Source organism: Phacochoerus africanus, chromosome 10 (genome assembly GCF_016906955.1).
Source record: "Phacochoerus africanus isolate WHEZ1 chromosome 10, ROS_Pafr_v1, whole genome shotgun sequence".
Classification (NCBI taxonomy): domain Eukaryota; kingdom Metazoa; phylum Chordata; class Mammalia; order Artiodactyla; family Suidae; genus Phacochoerus; species Phacochoerus africanus.
Genome location: NC_062553.1, coordinates 1,150,435 through 1,169,421, shown reverse-complemented (window position 1 = coordinate 1,169,421; position 18,987 = coordinate 1,150,435). Strand labels below are relative to the sequence as shown.

Here is an 18,987-nt window from a genome sequence, read left to right as displayed (position 1 = left end):
TGGAAATAAAACGGATTTTCTGCCAACGCTGCCGTCCTCTCCCTCAAAGAGCTCCTGGAACGGAGGGTCCCTCTGTGGGAGCTGCTCCAGGATTTGAGTCGGCATCTCAGTGAGAAGTTGATGACAGAAGCATCAGCTTCTCTTTTTCTTTCTTGGCCACTCCCATGACATGCGGGAGTTCCCAGGCCAGTGGGATGGAACCCAAGCCAGAGCAGTGACAATGCCAGATCCTTAACTCACTGAGCCACCAGAGAACTCTGAGAAGAGCATCATCCTAAGGCCTGAAAACCCTCCAGCGCTGCCGGAGCCCCAGGCGATTTTGTCGCCGCGCTTGGTCCCTCCCTCACGGCATCAGGAGATTCGGTTACTGCCGCCTTCAAACGGGAGGCTGTTCGCAGTGCCGCCAAGACATGGCTGATTGCAAAGCTTCACTCTGTGAAAGCGGGTGGGGCGTGTCTCACTTGTGTTTTCCGTCTTCGGAGGCTCAGCTCTCCGAGCAGACGGGGACGCTGCGCTCCTGCGGCCCCTTCTCCATCCTGAAAAATCCGGTGTGGGCTGACGCCTGCGCCCCCCACTCTTGTTTGCTCGTGTTGTCGGCCTGGCTGGTTTCTGCTCGGGGCGAGGGATCCACTTCCCGTGCGCCTCCTGTTCGCGTCAGTCGGCTGCCTGGAGGGGGCTCCCTGGAGCCCCGCCGTGAGACGAGTTGAGGGAGGCTCGGTGTGGGGAGGCGGGGGGCCTGGGCCTGGCCCTTCCTGCCTGACACCGGCCCGTGGTGCTCCACCCAGGCCCCCACAGACGTCTCCTCTGGGGCCGGCGCGGGGCTGGGCTCGCCCTTGCGGTTCTCGTGGTCCCAGGACGCTGTTGGGCAGAAACCGTTAGGAAACTTTGAGGACCAGGGTTCCACCCTCGCAAGTCCTGGAGGGTTCACGGCGTGGCCCGGGCCACACGCAGGGGTTATGGGTGGAGAGAGGGACAGAGGGAGCACGGACCTGGGGCTCTGCCTCTGTCGGGTTCCAGGATTCCCTCCTTATGGGCTAACTTAGAGCCGGGCGTGGGAATTAGGACGTAGGAAGGTTGAGAAGCCGTGTCCCTCTAGGTGACAGCCAGCTGTCTAGGTTACCCAGGGCTTTCCGAAGAGGGAGCTCCATCCAGCTCCTTGTCTGTTGTTCTTGCCAGCAGCTGTGGCGCACAGCTGGCAGCGTGTCCGTTCGAGATGAGTCTTTTGGGACGGCCGCCTTGGCAATCAAAGCTTAAGGTGGGGCCTGTGCGCCACGGCCGTTTTCGGCGAGAAGAGGGCGGTCTTTGACGATGCAGGGTTCTGCTCCCGAGAACACAGAACCTTCTCTTATAACTTTCTTTTGGAAGAGCAGTTAGGCAGGCCTATTTTGCAGAAGGCCTCTGTGAGAATAGGCCCTCCTTGGCCGGCCTTTCCTGAATTCTCCGGGTCTGTGTGTTCTGCTCGACCTCCTCCCCTTGGACGCGGCGAGGGCACGGCAGCGCCGTCCTCCCCGAGCCTTGGCTTCGCAGGTGTGGAGAACCGGCTTCTGTAATTGACTTAGAAAACGCTGTGTGTTAGCCACTTTGTCTTACAGGACATTCTTTGCGTTATTTGTCCTGTCTTAGGATGGAAATCAGCTAGGCTGTGCCCCGGGGGGCAGCTCACAGTCGTCAGGAGGCCTCATTGAGGACTCAGTTTCCAGCTACAGAGCGTCAGGGTGAGGGGCCCGCCGCTTGTCCCGGCTCTTCTCCTAAACCGCCCTCCTCCTCCTGCGAGCACCTCCGGGTGCAACAAGCCGGGACCTGAGGCTGTGCTGTCCCCAGCTGTCCCTCATCGAGAGAGGCCAAGGGGAAAGCACGCGAGAAAGTGCAGAAGACCTAAAAATGCGTGTCTGTGGAGCAAGCGGAGCTAACTGGGCCCCTGGCTTACCTCTTCCTCACCTCGGGCGAGACCTTCCTTAATGTTCTGATAAGCCGCGACCGCAAGGGAAGCTTTACTTTGGGCCCTGGCAGCAGCAAGACGGGGTCTCAGGCCTCAGCTTTGCGGCTCACCAGCGTGTAAGGGTGGGAAAATTGTTTAACCCCCGAGCCTCAGTCTCCTTATCTGTAAAACGGATCCGGTGCCTGCCTGACGGGGTTATGAAGAGGGTTTGGTGCAGTAACCCCCGTGGAGGGTTTAGCTGCTTTAGCCTGGCGTCCGCACGTGGTAGATGTATGTTCACTGTCATGCATCCCACACTCAGGGCGCTCCTGACCTGTGGCCAAGGTACGTTACAGTACAGCAGATGCGGTCCCGGCTGGAGCAGACGTGTGGGCGGGAGCATTCAAGGAGAACCAGGGACGCGCAGAGGACCTCCCGGCTCCCTGCCTGGGGAATCAGGCACTTGAGCAGTTTGCAGACGCTGTGGGAGGGGATGTTAGGCAAGACTTCAGCCTGCGCTGTGGCCCCGGAGTGTCAGAGGCCGTGGCCGGGTCTGGCGAGGAAGGAAGCAGGGTCCAGTGTGAGCAGAGGTAGACTGACGGGCTGAGCTGGGAGCTCCGCCCACGCGCTTGGGGCTCGGTCTGTAGGGGGTCTGCTGCACCCAGGGAGTGGCTCTGCGTGGCTTTGTGAACTCGAGGCCATCACTAGCCTCTCTGTGTCTCAGCATCTGTAAAGTGCACATAGTAAGTAACACCTGCCTCTGTCAACCAAAAGATAACGCAGGAGGCTGCGCTAAAAGAATTGACTTGGGCGCTTAAGAACTGCAGTTCGAGAGACACGGGTCCAGGTAACCCCGAAAGAGCATCCCGGGAGGAGGAAAGAGCCAGGGGCCATAAAGACAAAAAGCGCACGGCTGCCGACAGTTGCCCGGCACGAGCCGTGAGGGACCCCGATCCAAGGGAGGAAGGACTGGTCCTCCGGGATCACGGGCTGCCTCGGGCGGAGGTCCTGTAAGTGCACGGGGCGTCCGGACGCCCTCCCCAGGGCAAAGGTCAGATTCCACCCAGGCTGAGATGCACAGAAGCCCCTGCTCAGGGGCCCCCTGGCTCCGCGGCAGAGGCCGTCCTTCCACACCTCGGAGGATTTGCCTGAATCTCTGGAAAGCTGTCAGGAGCACGTGCGCAGCGTGGTTCTGGGCCGGTGCGGCTGTGGGAGGAGCAGTGGCCGTCCTTTGCCCAGGTGAGAAGTTCCACCTGAGTGTGGGACTCAGTGACTGTCTTCGTCTTCCAGGAACGTGCTGCTTCAAACACTGACATGCGGATGTCCTGTTATTTGTTTTAACGCTAAGGACTTTGTGAGGACAGTGCTGCAGTTGTTTGGTGATGACAGCACTTGGAAGTGTGGTACGTTTTCCTTTTTACGACCTCCTCAACCTAACTCTCCAACATTGCTTCCTCCTGCGAGCAGGAGCACGGCAGGCTGCCGGGTGGCACAGCTCGTGGGGACGGGGCCGGGTCACGGGACTGCGGGCACCGCCCCTGCGGCCGTGCGCACCGAGCGTGAGGAAGCGCTTTCCTCCTTTCTTTTGGATTATTTGAATGTTTTCGACTGGGTCAGTTCCAGTGAGCAGACCAGGGTCATGTGAAGTCATGACTCCGGCTTGCTTTCTGTCACCCAGAGCCCCAGATCTGCTAACGTAGGAGACTTCCCAGGGAACAAAAAGCAGTGATGCTGGCTGCCTTGGTGCTATCGATCTCTTAGACTCTGATTTAAAGCTGCCAGAAACTATAGCGTTTAGGGCGATGTGATTTTAAGACGACTGTTTCATTTAAAGGCAGACTCCTTGTGTTTTGGTGAAGCACACTTGAAAATGTTAAAGTAACTTCAGAAAGCAGTCCCTAAGATTCAGATTTCTCTGTCAATTTACCAGCCACACACACCATCCTTTTAGAACTCCCTGTCCACGGCTAGAATGCTCTGGTGCTAAAATGTATTCAGCAGATATCATTTTTATTTTTTAAAAAGCACCTTCATATAATATCCGCCCCATGGATACTTACAGTCATCTTTGCTCCCAGTTTTCAGATGAGAAAACTAACACTTAAGGGGTGAGGAGGCCTCCCAGGCCCGCGGGTGGCCCTGTGCCTGTTTCTCACGCACACGGAGGTGCAGCGCATCCGGCCGCCTCACAGGGTGTCCCCCTCGGGGTCAGGGTAACTGCCCCACCACAGCGTCCAGCCCCGCCGCCCCCCCCTCCGGTGCTCCCGCAGCTCCTCCTGCCGGTGCCACATACCCGGGTCCCTGAGCACCCCGATGCGGGGTCAGGGTGGCCTGGGAGGGCGAGGAGGGCCGGGCCTGGCCGAGCAGGCACAGGAACGTGCGAGGTTGAAGAGAGGCGCGTGGGGCAGGCAGGGGCTCCAGAGCAGGGAGATGGGCGGGCGAGGGCGTGGCTGAGGGTTCCGACTCCCGTCTCTCTGGACACTTCTGAGAGCTCGTGGGGGGCAGATTCCCCGTGGAGGCTGGCTGTGCGGGACGGGCTTCGTGGAGGCCACTCTCAGCAGTTTCCGCGTCCTTCAGCAGTGACGGGTGAGGACGCTGGTCCTTAGCTCTGTGATTTGAGGGATGGTGACACCAAATTATGCATTTGAACTTGGCGGACCTGGTTAACGCAGGGAGAAGTATGAGATTCGTGCCTCCCGGAGTGCTTACACGCCCCCTTTCTCTGCAGTTGTTGACTTTGTCGGCCTTGACCCCAGAATCGCCGCATGGCTCATAGATCCCAGCGATGCTGCTCCGTCCTTTGAAGACTTGGTGGCAAAACACTTGGGGAGCCTCACCGCAATTCCCATGAGCAGCAGCACGAATGGCAGTTCCGCAACGAACACCGTGGTGAGTTGTTTGAAGGTAACACTTAGCAACCTTAATACTGCCCCGATTTTTCTCCAGCACTTTTTCTACTTCGTAGACAGTCCAGGAGGAGGAAGATCATTGCCCACATTCCCTCTGCTTACTCAGCACGAGGGCCTTTCCCCGGACGTCTCTGTGCCAGGATATTGAAAAGGGTGGGGGATTTCGGACCCTTTGTGAAGCTCTTCCGGGGAGATGCCATTCACAGAGTGATTCTTCCACACGGACTCTTTGCTGTCACAGAGTCACCTGCTCTGGGAGCAGAGAGCTGCTTGTGCTTCGTGCTGGCGACCGGGCCGCCAAGGCCGAGACCTGGTGACCACTGCTCGGTTGCCATGGGGAACCGAAGAGCTGCCAGGTCTGTCTCTCCGAGCCTCCTTTCTGGAGGTGCACCCCGTTGCTAGGAACCATGGTCCAGAGAAGCCGGGGTCCCGCAGCTCTGGACCTGCCCGGAGCCCATTGTGAGGGAGACGTGACGTGGCCGCACAGCAGGGCCAGGGGAGGCGGCCCAGTGGGAGCCGCGCGGGCCACCTTCACGGCACTCTGTTCAGGCTTCCTGGCTGTCAGGTAGCAGGCACGTGTTAAAAGCAGGACTACAAGACCGTGCAGGGTGCGAGAGCCTGCCCTGCGTGCTGGGGACGGAGCTAGGGGCTGTTCCTTTGGGGCACTTTGTCCTGTGTCACATAGGGGCTGGGAGTTAGAAATTCAGAAACTCACTCTCCCTCTATTTAAAAAGAGAGTCATGGCTCAGTGGTTAATGAATCCAACTAGGAACCACGAGGTTGCGGGTTCAGTCCCTGGCCTCACTCTGTGGGTTAAGGATCCGGCATTGCCTTGAGTTGTGGTGTAGGTCACAGACATGGCTTGGATCCCACGTTGCTGTGGCTGTGGCGTAGGCCGGCGGCTATAGCTCTGATTCAACACCCAGCCTGGGAACCTCCATATGCCGAGGGAGGGGCCGTAGAAAAGGCAAAAAGACAAAAATAAAATAAAAAGAGATTTGTTGGAGGACTGTGGGGTAGCTCAGAGACTTAGAGGAAAACTGGGTCCAAGCTGAGGGAAGACAGGAGCCAGGGGCTCTGGGGACCTAAGGAGCTCTGAGCCTAGAGGCCACGGGACCCGCAGTGACCCATGACCTTTCCCTCTGTGCATCACTCTGTCCAGGATTGAGTTTCAGCACGCATCTCCCTTCCACCACCGTGTCACGTATCTGCCCCTGGGCAGGGGAGACAAGGCCTGGAGGTTGGCAGCCCCACCCTGATGCCATGCTGTTGGAGGGGAGCTTCCCCAGACCGCAGCCGAGATACTACTGCCCAAAGGAGTGTCCACCTCAGGGAGAAGAGCCAGGACACGCCCCTCGCTCAAGATGAGGTTGAGGCCGTGCTCATAGTTTGGGTTTCTGACTCTAAAAGCAGCTTCTTTCTAGTACAAGTTAGGGATGGAGTGGCTGCCCGGAACAAAACGCCAGCTCCAGAGGCTGTGTCGTCCCTGCCTGCCGCGTCCAGCCCTGCAGGGCAGCGGGAGATCCTGGAAGAGGGCCGGCGCGGCCTACAGAACACGCAGGACTCTCTTACACCTAGAAAGTGGGCACCAGCAGGCACTCCATTCGGCAGAACAAAGGCCCTAGGCTTTAGCCCACATGTGGCCCACATGCCTCTCATTAGGGATGGCGACGTGGGTTAATGAGCAAAATCAGGTGCAGGGAAGGCTGCACGGTCTCTTAGTGGTTGTGCTTTTGCATGTGCACCAGGTTTGTTTACTGCATCGGTCAGCAGCCTCAGCGATCTGCAACACCCCCGGCCCAGAGGCGCTGCCCTCACCCAGGTGGAGCAGCTGCCCACAGAGCTGCCCGGCTCTCTGCTCAGTCACTCCCCGGAGCTGCTGCCTCACGGCCCCGAGGCCCTCATCATACTCCAGGCAGGGGGAGGCCGCCTGGGATGAACCTCTGCTCTTATCCTACTAAACGGGCCCGCAGCGCATCCAGGGTGGGAGCACCAGTGCTGGGGGGGTGTGGGGGGGAGTCCGGCCCCCTGGTCTGTGCTGCTCTGGAGCGGTGGCGTCAGATGAAAAGGAAGGCGTGGTCTGGGTTGAGGGGGCAGCACGGACACAGTAAGGCCTCGTGGGGGAAGGTGGCTCCTGTGGGGGAGGCGGGAAGGAAGACGATGACATGGGGGCCAGAGGCGCGGAGGGCTGCGCTGCGAAGGGTCTGAGCTCTGCCACGGAGCTTGCACTTGTCCCAGGACGCTTTGTAGCCGGGGTCGGGTGGAAGGGGTCGCGTGGCCGGCATTGCCGTGCAGAGAGCTCATTCAGGCAGCAGAGCGGCCACAGAGTTTGCGTGGATGTGCTCGAGGTGCCCCCGCAGCTAGTGGTTCCCAGAGAGCGGAGACCCGGCTGACTGCGAGACGGTGCAGGGCGGGTAGCCAGCCACTGGCTCGTCATGGGCAAGGGGCTTTCTCTAACACTGAGCCTGGCCTGCCTGCAGTCGGGGGAGCCGCTGGCAGAGTGAGGTGTACGGTGAGGACGCCAGGGCTCTGGGCCGGGAGGGAGAATTCGAGCGGGTGTCAGGCCATGGCTCACCCTCCGCCCTCTTGTCCAGCTCCCGGGGTCTCGGGGTGTGCTGTCCAGGGAGAGGGTGGGCGGTGAGTGTGGGTGGCACGTGGCTCCAAGACTTGCTCACGGTGGGTGGAGGCGGTGGGCCGAGAGGTCAGGTCTGTGCCCTGCCTCTACCACTGTGCGATCTTGCACCTTTGTGGTTCATTTCCTATAACATGAGGGACATTGGGTTGGGGAGAAAGTGTCAGGCAGGCGGTAGCTTGAATTTGCCTGAGGAGTACGTTCTCAGGGGAGCGTCTGCTCTTGACCTGACACTGACGCCAGCAGGTGTGTGGTATCTGCTGTGGAGCAACCGCCGCTTCCGAGGCTGGGATGAACATTGCCACCAAAGTTGCCTCATTTTTCATTCTTTTGCTCTTTTAAAGCGTCAGGACGTGGGTGCAGACCTGAGGACGCTCAGCAGACTCACGATGGGCCTTTGTTCCCAGCTGAAGGCAAGCATTTCGTTCTCACTCCCGGGGAGTGGCTCTCCTGCCCACGGGGTACCCGCAGCTGTGCCCACGGGAAGCCGTGCCCACAGGGTCTTGAATGGCAGGAAGCGAATGCCAAGGCCACGGTAACCTGCACATCGCTCGTAGGAGGGTCGTCCAGTCAGATCTGAAGTTTGTTTTTTAAATGTTTTCTATAGTTTGGCAGCAGTTATAACATTTTTAAAAAGGTTCCAATTCATTTGGAACGTTTCTCATGCTGGAGTTAACAGAAAAGCTCGGAGTTTATTTCAGTTAGTGGTGAAGGAACCACTCCACCCAGAGTCTCGTTGGGAAGCAGAGGGCATCTGGAGGAACGTGGGAGAACTGAGTGCAGGGCTGTGCGCCCAGCAAGGGCAGGAGTGAGGCCAGCCAGGATGGAGAAGCCTGTGGAGACAGGCTGTAGCGAGAAGCTTTTCCACCCCAGGGCTTGAAGGGTGGGCTGTTCTCAGGACCCTGTGAAGTATGGCCCTGCAGGGGGCTGCTGGGCAGGAGTGGGCTCCAGGAGCTGTGGCGCAGGTGGCAGGGGAAAGCCACTTCACTCTTCTGCCCCCAGTGGGCAAAACCAACCTGAGAGCAGAGGAGCCCGGGCGCTGTGCCTAGGGGGTGTCAGCCCTTCCTCCATGGCCAAGAGCAGCACAGGACGGATGAGAGGGCACGGCGGAAGAGCAGGTGAGGCGCGGGCTCCCTCGCATGGAAGCTCCGATAAAGAGCGGGTGGCCGGAGCAGGTGAGGACACTGCTTGTGCCCTTGAAGGAGGTGGCCTGATTCAAAGGTTTCAGTTCTCCCCAAGATCGTTTCTAAAGTCTGGGCAACGCCATTGAAAATTCTGGCTAAACTTTTGGGCATTTGGTAAACCTATTTAGAAATTAAAATGGAGTTCCTGTCATGGCTCCGTGGTGAACCAACCCAACGGATCCGTGCAGATGGGGGTTCGATCCCTGGCCTCGATCAGTGGGTTAAGGATCTGACATTGCCATGAGCTGTGGCAGGTCGCAGACTTGGCTTGGATCCCTCGTTGTTGTGGCTGTGGTGTAGGCCAGTAGCTATAGTTCCTATTCTACCCCTAGCCTGGAAACTTCCACATGCCACAGGTGTGGCCTTAAAACACACACACACACAAAAAAGAAGGAAGGAAAGAAATTAAAATGGAGACTAAGACTAAATCACACTTAAAAATGAGGAAGCTGGAGTTCCCGTCGTGGCGCAGTGGTTAACGAATCCGACTAGGAACCATGAGGTTGCAGGTTCGATCCCTGCCCTTGCTCAGTGGGTTAACGATCCGGCGTTGCCGTGAGCTGTGGTGTAGGTTGCAGACGCGGCTCGGATCCCGCGTTGCTGTGGCTCCGGCGTAGGCCGGTGGCTATAGCTCCGATTCGACCCCTAGCCTGGGAACCTCCATATGCTGCAGGAGCGGCCCAAGAAATAGCAAAAAAAAAAAAAAGAAAGACCAAAAAAAAAAAAAATGAGGAATCTTAGGAGTTCCCCGATGACCTGGCTGTTCAGGATCCAGTGTTGTAGCTGATAACAGCTTGGGTTGCTGCTTGGGTCCCTGGCCTAGGAACTTCCACATGCTGTGGGTGCAACCAAAAAAAGAAAGAGATTAAAGAAAAGTGGGAGTGGGAATTGTCCTACCAGATATTTCTAAATATCTCCACCTGGGTTGGTGATGAACGAGGATACTTGAGGGAAATAGGATTTTTATCAGGAAGGCGGGTGGGGGAAACTATCCACTCTAGGAGCTGCCTGGACCCCAGCTCAACAAAAGGAAGTAGGCTGGTCAGCAAATGGGGGTAAAGGTGTCACTGATGTCATTTCTTCCTGTGAAGCAGGTTTGTGGTTTATGGCAATTGTTTTGTACTTTGGAGCTTCCTCTGATACCGATTTTGGCAGGTAAGGTGCACGAAGATGATGCACTGTCATCTTTCTAGAGAGTTCTTTGTATGTTTGGGAACGACTGATTTGCCTTAGTTCAGGGTGGGGATCCTGTGGGCGCGGAAAAGGTACCAAGCCTTTCCCTTTCCCTTCCTGGAACGAGGGGTTGGACCCCAGTGCCTCTTGGTCTCCAGCAACTGGAAGGTTCCCCCGTCTGGGTCCTGAGGAACCCCTTCCGTACTGCCTGCTCTGCAGGTGTCCTGGCTGCGGGGGACCGACCGCCCGAATCCCATGCTCCTGAGAGCAGGTGTGGGAGGAGGTCTGTCTCTGTCAGCCGGTGTCCTGGTGTCTGTTCTTTAAGCCTCCCCCTGCCCTCGCTCTTAGTCCCAACTGCCGTGTCCCGCGGGATACCCAGGGGAGCAGAGCCCCACCCAGCACCCTGCAGCCGAGTGGCCCTATGTCCCCTGCCGCCGCTGGGCTCACATGCTGACGCTGGGGACACTGCCGGGCTCACAGCCACAGGCAGCGGCATCTTGGTCCCCACTGGGGAGAGAGGCTCGCTCCTGGCACTGCAGTCTTGGCAGAAACGAGTCCTGTTTACACTTTGTCTGCTTTGGTTTTGAATGGCAGTGATGGAGAGCCACGGCATTCGGGTCAACAGAGAGGAGATGGGGAGGACCTCAGCGCTGCTTGCGGTGCGTTCCCACGCCAGAGTGTGTGTGCGTTTGCTCCCGCCTGTCTGGTGAGCTGTTCCCCGGCGCGGTTCTAGGGTGGCTTTAAAAAGCAAAACCAAAGCTTTCTAACCATGAAGAATAAAAAATACAGAGGAATGCATAGAGATGCATGGAAAAAATGCATTAAGACATTCCACTTGAAGGGAGTTCCCGTTGTGGCTCAGTGGTAACAAACCCGACTAGTATCCCTGAGGACGCGGGTTCACTCCCTGGCCTCACTCAGGGGGTTAAAGATCCAGCATTGCCCCGAGCGGTGGTGTAGGTCTCACGTGGCTCGGATCCAGTGTTGCTGTGGCTGTGGTGTAGGCCGGCAGACACAGCTCTGATTTGACCCGTAGCCTGGGAACCTCCATATGCTGCAAGTATTGTCCTAAAAAAAAAGTTCCACTTGTTTTCTTTTTTATCTTTTCTTTTCCTTTCTCCTCTTTTTTTTTGGCTGCTCCCAGGGCATATGGAAGTTCCCGGGCTAGGGATCGAATCCAAGCCACAGCTGTGACCTGAGCTGCTGCAGAGACAGTGGTGGATCTTTAACCCATGGTGCCACACTGGAAACTCCCATGAGTTATTTATTTATTTAGGCTCTTTTTTTTTTTTTTTTGCTTTTTAGGGCCACACCCAAGGCATATGGAGGTTCCCAGGCTAGGGGTCCAATCAGAGCTACAGCTACCAGCCTATACCACAGCCACAGCAACACAGGATCTGAGCTGCGTCTGCAGCCTACACCACAGCTCATGGCAACGCCGGGTCCTTAACCCATTGAGTGAGGCCAGGGATCAAACCTGAAACCTCACGGTTCCTAGTTGGATTCGTTTCCGCTGCGCCACGACGGGAACACCCCTTGAGTTATTTTTAAGGAAACTAGGATTACCTAGCTCAAAGCAGAGACTCTCCAGAGTCCCTTCCGCATTTCCCCATAGGAGCCCCCTTCCTGCTGCCAAAGGTAACCCTCATCTTGACTTTTACAGTCGTTACATTGTTGCTTCCCTCCAGTCTTGTATTTCAAAGCCTGAACAGTACAGCGAGTTAACCCGTGCCTGACCTCTGTCGAAGCCCCTGTGTCTCATCTCCTAGTCTCTGCCCCTCCGTGCTTGGTCCTCCACCACACGACTCTTCCCCGCTGTCAATGGCATCAGGTTTGTTTCCAGAAGCTTGCAGGCCTAGCAAACCACACCCCCACCCCTGGGTCTGGGGGCACGTGCTTCTTGGGGTGTCAGGCAGAGTAGGCTTCTGGTGCAGCTTCATCAGACAACCCCAGATTGCTTTCCAAAGTCGCAGCTGCCGGAAGTGCACACAGGGTCCTGTCATTGCACATTCTCCGAGCACAGGGGTTTGCTTAGGACGTGGCGGTAGCTTGTTGTAATGTTGGTTTTCGTTGTCCTCGTTACTAAGGAGGTTGAAGAGCTTTTCGTGTCATCATTGGATGTTAGAAGTTTCTCTTTGGTGAAGGATCTACTCAAAAATATTACTCATTTTTGGGGGCGGCGCCTGTGGTTTGCGGAAGTTCCTAGGCCAGGGATGGAACCCGAGCCACTGCAGTGACAACGCTGGATCCTTAACCCACTGAGCCGCCAGGGAACGCCTCCCACTTTATAGGGGTTTTGTCTTCTGCATACTGACTGGCAGGATATCTTGATATGCTCTGTACATGCCTCTTACCTCTGTTCACCCTCACTGTCTTTCCCTTTTATTCTCCTAATGGTGTCTTTGTTTTCTTGGTTTTTCTTTGTTTTGTTTTTTTGCTTTTTAGGGCCGCAAATGTCTGCTGCGCTGCACAGTGACTCGGCTGCGCTTCTCTGTAGTCTTTTTCACATTCTTTTCCATCACGGTTTATCGCCGGATGCTGAATATATCGTACTACACAGTCAGACCGTGCGGGTTCTCTCTCACGTGTTACATTTGCAACTGGTTGCACTAGCCTTTGCATTTAGGTTTCTAAACCTGGCACTACATTTTTCTTTTCATGTAGTTTTTAATCCAGGAAGAAATTACATGCAATAAACATTGTAAATCTTTTTTAAAAATTTTGCGATTAAAATATACCTAACATAAAATTTACCGTGGTAACCACTTGTAACTACCCGCACAGTGGTAGTGAGTACGCTCAGGCTCTTGTGCAGCCGTGCCCAGCGTCCATGCCTGCAGCCGTTTCCATGTAAAGCTGAACTCTACCCTATTCAACCATAGCTCCCCGACCTCCCCTCCCCCAGGCTCTGGCACCCAGTGCTCTTCTCTGTCTCTAGGATTTTGACTACCCTAAATGGGTCACATAACTGGCATCGTACAGTGTCTGTCTTTCTGTGACTGGCTCATTTCACTTGGCATAATGTCCTCACGGTTCATCCGCGTCGTAGCTATGTCAGAATTCCCTTCCTTCTGAGGCTGAATAATACTCCCTTGCGTGTAAATACATTTTGATTATTCATCTGTTGATGGATGCAGCTAGGTTTTTCTGTGTTTTAGCTTTTGTGAATATAGGCTATGAAAATGGGTATACAAATCTCTCTCTCTCTCTCTCTTTTTTTTTGTTTTTGGTCTTTTTAGGGCTGTATACACAGCATATGGAGATTCCCAGGATAGAGGTGAATCAGAGATGCAACTGCTGGCCTACACCACAGCTCACAGCAGTGCCAGATCCTTAACCCACTGAGCAAGGCCAGGGATTGAACTTGGTTCCTCATGGATTCTAGTCAGATTCATTTTTTGCTGAGCCACAGCAGGAACTCCCACATATCTCTTTGAGATCCTTCTTTCAGTTCTTTTGAATATATACCCAGGTGTGAATGGCTAGATCTCATGGTAATTCTGTTCTTAATTTTTTTTGAAGTTTTTTGTTGTTGTTGTTTGGTTTGGGTTTTTTTTGTTTTGTTTTTTTTTTGTTTGTTTGTTTTTTGTCTTTTTAGGGCTGCACACACAGCATATGGAAGTTCCCAGGCTAGGAGTCGAATCGGAGTTGTAGCCACCGGCCTACACCACAGCCACAGCAACTCGGAATCTGAGCTTCGTCTGCCACAGCTCATGACAATGCCGGATCCTTAACCCACTGAGCGAGACCAGGGGTCGAACCCGCGTCCTCATGGATTCTAGTCGGATTTGCTAACCGCTGAGCCACGGTGGGAACTCTGGTTTTTCTATTCTTATAAGATCTTTTATTGGGGATTGATGAGTAAATTAACCTTAAATTTTGAGAGCCATTAATAAGATTGTGTTTGCCGCATTTATAGTTTCGTCTCAAAGAACTGGAGCAAGAAGCCCATTTTGTTGCAGGAGAACAGTTTCTTATAACCAGTAACAATCAGCTTCGAGAGGTAAAGCTCAATTTTGGTTCTTCTATAAAATGTACTTCCTGCTCAGGAACTAAAGAGAGATTTATTCTGAGTTTACAAATACTAATTTTCCCAAGTATCTGAAGCGTGTGTACGCTGTTGATGTTCTCTCACGTTGAGATTGATTCCTTCAAAGCCTTTAAATCCAAGCAAGGTACTAAATGAGAATTGCGGTGTTCTGTGGCACCCTGGCTGGTTGCTTGAGCTCTGTCGTAGTGAAGGTCAGGCCCCTCAGATCTGCCCGCTCACGTGTTGCTGCTTTTGTTGAAGATGCTGTTTGGCAAACTCAAGCTGCACCTGCTGCACCCAAGGGCGACTCTTCCCAGAATGGGGCTGCAGAGACCCCCGTCCACGTCAGACACCGTGGTAAGGTTCAGAAGGGTCCCCTTGCTCTTGAGACAAGAGCATGTCTAGCCCACGGGTGCGTCGGCTCTCAGACCTGTGCTTCGGGTGGTGGGCAGGCGGCCAGCGACCCCACTCAGCCCTTGGATCCGTCGGCTCCTTTCCGCAGCAGGAGGGTCCTCCCACCCCAGGTGGCCCTCCTCGTCGTGACGAAGGACGAAGACGCTCACGGGACAGGTTTTCAGAAGCATACATTGGCTTGATTTTCTGCAAAGGACGACGTGAAGGAGTTTTGTTCTGAAAACCGAATTCCTGACAATCTGGTCATGACCTCTTTGCTTCATGCCCTCATAAGAGGCTGAGAATGGGAAAGGCCATCAGTCTTCTCCTTTCCCCAGTTTGTTTTAGAAAAATTTACTATCCCTCTCCTGAGAGGAATGCACTTTTAAAAGACAGAGAGCAGTGCGATTCTGCTTTAACAGAACAGCAGAGTGTAAATCGGTGTGCTGAGCCCAGCGGGGGCTGCGTGGGAAGCCCGCAGCCGGCGAGTACGAGGATTCGTGCCGCGTGGATAGAGCCTCTCAGAGGCTCCCCGTGGCACCTTCTTTTTTTTGTTGGTTTTGTTTTAGGGCCGCACCCGGGGCATATGGAGGTTCCCAGGCCAGGGGTCTAATTGGAGCCACGGTCCTGACCTGCACCACAGCCACACGGCCACACAGCCACAGCAACACAGCATCCGGGCCTCGTCTGCAACCTACACCACAGCTCACGGCAATGCCAGATCCTCAACCCCCTGAGCGAGGCCAGGGATCGAACCCACAACCTCATGGTTCCTAGTCGGATTCGTTTCCACTGCGCCACGACAGGAACTCCCGGGTGGCACCTTCTGTGACTTGTCCAGGGTTTGATTTCGCAGCAGAGCAAAGTCCTTCCAGACTCTTGCCCTGTGCTCCTTGCTTGTCCATCCAGCAGAGCCCTTCGCTTGCCCCCATCCCTGCGCCTCCCCCTGGTGGCCTCAGGCAGCCGTTAGCAAGTGAGCCCCCCTCCTGGGCTGACGCTCCCCTGCAGCGGCCTGAGTCGGATGGTCTCTCAGCCTCACTCCATAGCAAGCCTTACAGTCCGGAGTTCGGCTACTTCCTGCATCTCACTGCCACCACCTTAGGCTCCTGCTTAGATTCCCCGAAGCCTCCTCTGTGGTGTCCACTCTGCCCCACTCCTGGGGACGGACGCTGCCCTGACGGAGCCTGAACCTGCCCTCTGCCCAAGTCTTCCTGCCTCGGTGCGCGTCCTCCTCCTGTGGCCTGGGAAGCCAGCAGGGAGCTCACCCCGATGGTGACACCTCACAACCCGGCAGAATTCTCTTTTAAAAGCACTAGAAAGGAGTTCCCGTTGTGGCGCAGTAGTTAACGAATCCGACTAGAAACCATGACGTTGCGGGTTCGGTCCCTGCCCTTGTTCAGTGGGTTAAGGATCCGGCGTTGCCTTGAGCTGTGGTGTAGGTTGCGGACGCGGCTCGGATCCCGCGTCGCTGTGGCTCTGGCGTAGGCCGGTGGCTATGGCTCTGATTCAACCCCTAGCCTGGGAACCTCCATATGCCGCGGGAGCGGCCCAAGAAATAGCAAAAAGACAAAAAAAAAAAAAAAAAAAAACCACTAGAAAAATCGTGTTGATCCCCTGCCTTGAACTCCTGGTGGCTTTCCTTGACACTCGAATCAAGTCAAGCTCTCCGGTGTGTCCCCCAGGCCTGAGGTCTGAGCTGGGCCCTTCTGTGACCTCCCCACCCTTACTCCCAGCACCCCGTGGAGCACCCGAGCTGCCCTGTGAGTAACGCACAAGGGCCTTCCTCATCCGGAGACTTGCCCGCAGAGTTTGCACAGCTGGCTTCTGACTATCAGCTCAGGCGTTGCTTCCAGGAAGACCTCTGGTCACAAATGACAGGAAGGCCCCCGTTGAAACCTGTTTCTTCACCTTTTTTTAAATGGCCACATCCGTGGCATATGGAAGTTCCCGGGCTGGAGATTTAATCGGAGCTGCAGCTGTGACCTACTCTGATACCGGATCCTTTGACCCATTGTTCCAGGCCAGGGATCGAACCTGCACCTCTGCAGCAGCCTGAGCCACTGCAGTTGGATTCGTAATCCACTGTGTCGTGGTAGGAACTCCGTCTTCACCTTGATTTATTTTCTGCTTACAACTTGCCATCACCTAAAGTGCCTAGTTCCTCGTTTGCTTACTCCAGTAGGTGTCAGTTGCACAGACCATATACTTCCCCCGACTTGGTCCCACATCCCCAGGACCAAGTGGCCCAGAGCTAACACTCGCTGCTGGCTCTTTGCTCTCGGAGCAGGACTCCCTTGCTGGAGGGGCTCTGGTGTGGATTTCAACACCACGGCAGGGGGTCCTCGAGTTCCAGCGGTGGTAGAGCCCGAGAGGGCCCCACGTCTCCCCTCGGACTGTGCCTGAGCTGGGGGTCTCAGCCCAATTTGCCCTCTGTCTGGGTGCCAGCTGGCAGTGTTGCCCCTCCCTTTGCTGCTCCTTAGCTCTCCAGACAAGCAACCGTGAAGTGAGGAACCCTGATTCTTCTCTGGCTGAGGTGCTTGCCTGTGGACAGAATTAAGGCAGTTCCCTGATCTTTCTTCACAAGACACAATCAGCGTGAATCATCCTACATTAGTCATGCTATTCTGCACTTAAAAGATGACCCTTCACCAGGCACCATGTGCACATGGTGGGAAGTTCAAAATCAAGACTCCTTCCTCCCTCCTTCCCTCCCTCCCTCCCCGCTCCCTCCCCGTGGGAAGGGCTGTAGACTTTAGGTGAACTGGAGAGCCTGGAACGCTCAAGTAAGGATGCAGCTGTGAGCTTACCGAGGGTTTTCCTGTTTTTGTTTTTTTTTAGGGCCGCACCCGTGGCACAGGGAAGCTCCCAGGCCAGAGGTTGAATTGGAGCTACAGCTGCCGGCCTACACCACAGCCACGGCCACACCGGATCCTTAACCCCCTGAGCAAGGCCAGGGATGGAACCCTCGTCCTCATGGATCCTCCTTGTTTGTTACTGCTGAGCTGCAATGAGAACTGCTGTTCGGCTTGATTTTCTAGAGTAGTTTTAAGTCCACAGCAAAATTGAGCAGATGGTACAGAGACGTCTCATATACCCCCTGCCTCCACCTCCAACTCACCTCCACCACCATCCACGTGCCCCCCAGGGGGCACATTTGTGCAGTTGACACCACACTGACTCGTCGTCACTGCCCAGAGTCTGAGTTCCACGAGGTTCGCTTGTGGCCTTACATGTGAGATGGCTTTGGACAAGTGTGCGAGGGCTTGTACCATCATAGTGCCGCACAGCCTGGCCTCGCTGCCCCGGGACCCTCTGTTCTCCCTGGTCGTCGCTCCCCTCAACCCTCGGCCACCTCTGTTTTCACCGTTTCCATAGTTTTGTCTTTTCCAGAGTGTCCTAGAGGAAGTACGCATCGTGCAGCCTTCTCAGATCGGTTCTTTGGGCGCGCACGGCGCGCGTCGGCTTCTCCTTGTCTCTGCATAGCTCGTTCCCTGTGAGCAGGGAGTGGCCTGCCCCGGCCTGGGAGGACCATGGCTTTTATCTGTCCACCTACTGGGGGCCACCTTGGTGGCTCCCAGGTTTGGGCAGCTTTGAGTCAAGCTGCTGCACACGTTTGTGTGCAGGTCTTCGTGTGGGCCTAGGTCTCCATCTTACCGGGCGAACAGCATGATCTCTGCACTCTGTTGGGAGCATGACTAGTTTTGTAGGAGCCACCAAGCCATCTTCCCAAGGGGCTGCGCGTTCTGCCTCTCCACCGGCAGTGATGGGCGCTCCTGCTGCTCCAGGTCCCCGCGAGCGTGTGGCGCTGTCAGTGCTCTGGGTTCGGGCTATTCTGACGGGTGTCAGCTGGGTTTTAACAAGGCCACGCCCAGAGCGCCCTGGTGGCGCAGTGGGTTAAGGATGCAGCATTGTCACTGCAGCAGCTTGAGTCCCTGGTGTGTTGTGGTTTCAGTCCCTGGCCTGGGAACCTCCACATGCCACAACGCAGCCCAAAATAAAATAAAAAGACCACTATCACAGCTGATTATAGAACAGAGGAGTCCCATTAGCAGGCCGTTGCTGCAGTGCAGGAACTGCTGGCTCGGCTGTCCAGGTCCGGGCAGTGGAGATGGGAGAGCAGACTCGTCCTCCAAGCAACTTCTGTGGCTGTGGGTCCACTGAGTGTGAGAGTGGAGCGAGCCCCTGGTTTTCCTCGTTGTGCACCTGAGCAGAGAGCCGTGGCAGCTGCTCAGGGAAACAGGAGCAGTTGCTTGAGGGGTCCCGTGTTCAGTCCTGGACATGTTCAGTGTCCACGAGACGTTGGCACAGAGCAGGTGGTCTGTGAGGAGCAGTCTCGGGCTGGAGATGCCCCCTCGGCCAGTAGTCGACCAGCTTGATTAAAGTCACCCTGGCCTGGTGGGCCTCTGCCCTGGCAGGGGCTCTGGAAGAACACTCAGGCCCAGGCCCACAGCTGACCCACAGAATCCGAGTCTGTAGGCTGGTGGCTTGAAGCTCCCCAGCTGGTTCTGCTTCTGTAAGCAGCCGACATGGGTAACCACAGAGCTGAGCTCTGAGACACTGACATTTGGAGGCCAGAGAGAAAAGAGGTGCCAAGGAGAGCGAGCGAAGCGGGTGAGAGGAATGTGGTGTCAGGGGCCAGTCCAGGCAGAGCTGATAAAGCCCGGAGAGCGGCGGCGCCGCGCCACCCTGCCTCTGATCACTGAAGCGCGGCAGGGCTTTATCCAGAGTTCTATGAGATCAAACTCTTA

General features: G+C 55.7%; 1 protein-coding gene across 1 annotated transcript in view; it reads left to right on the top strand.

Moving 5' to 3' along the window:
- Positions 1-18,987, top strand: part of HAUS3 (HAUS augmin like complex subunit 3) — a 129,290-nt gene that overhangs the window by 29,924 nt on the left and 80,379 nt on the right. The window contains exons 7-13 of the mRNA XM_047798447.1: positions 3,209-3,321; positions 4,647-4,807; positions 7,804-7,872; positions 9,738-9,798; positions 10,411-10,475; positions 13,736-13,819; positions 14,108-14,203. Of these exons, the coding sequence (XP_047654403.1) occupies positions 3,209-3,321; positions 4,647-4,807; positions 7,804-7,872; positions 9,738-9,798; positions 10,411-10,475; positions 13,736-13,819; positions 14,108-14,203 (649 nt within the window). The remainder of the gene's footprint in view (positions 1-3,208; positions 3,322-4,646; positions 4,808-7,803; positions 7,873-9,737; positions 9,799-10,410; positions 10,476-13,735; positions 13,820-14,107; positions 14,204-18,987) is intronic.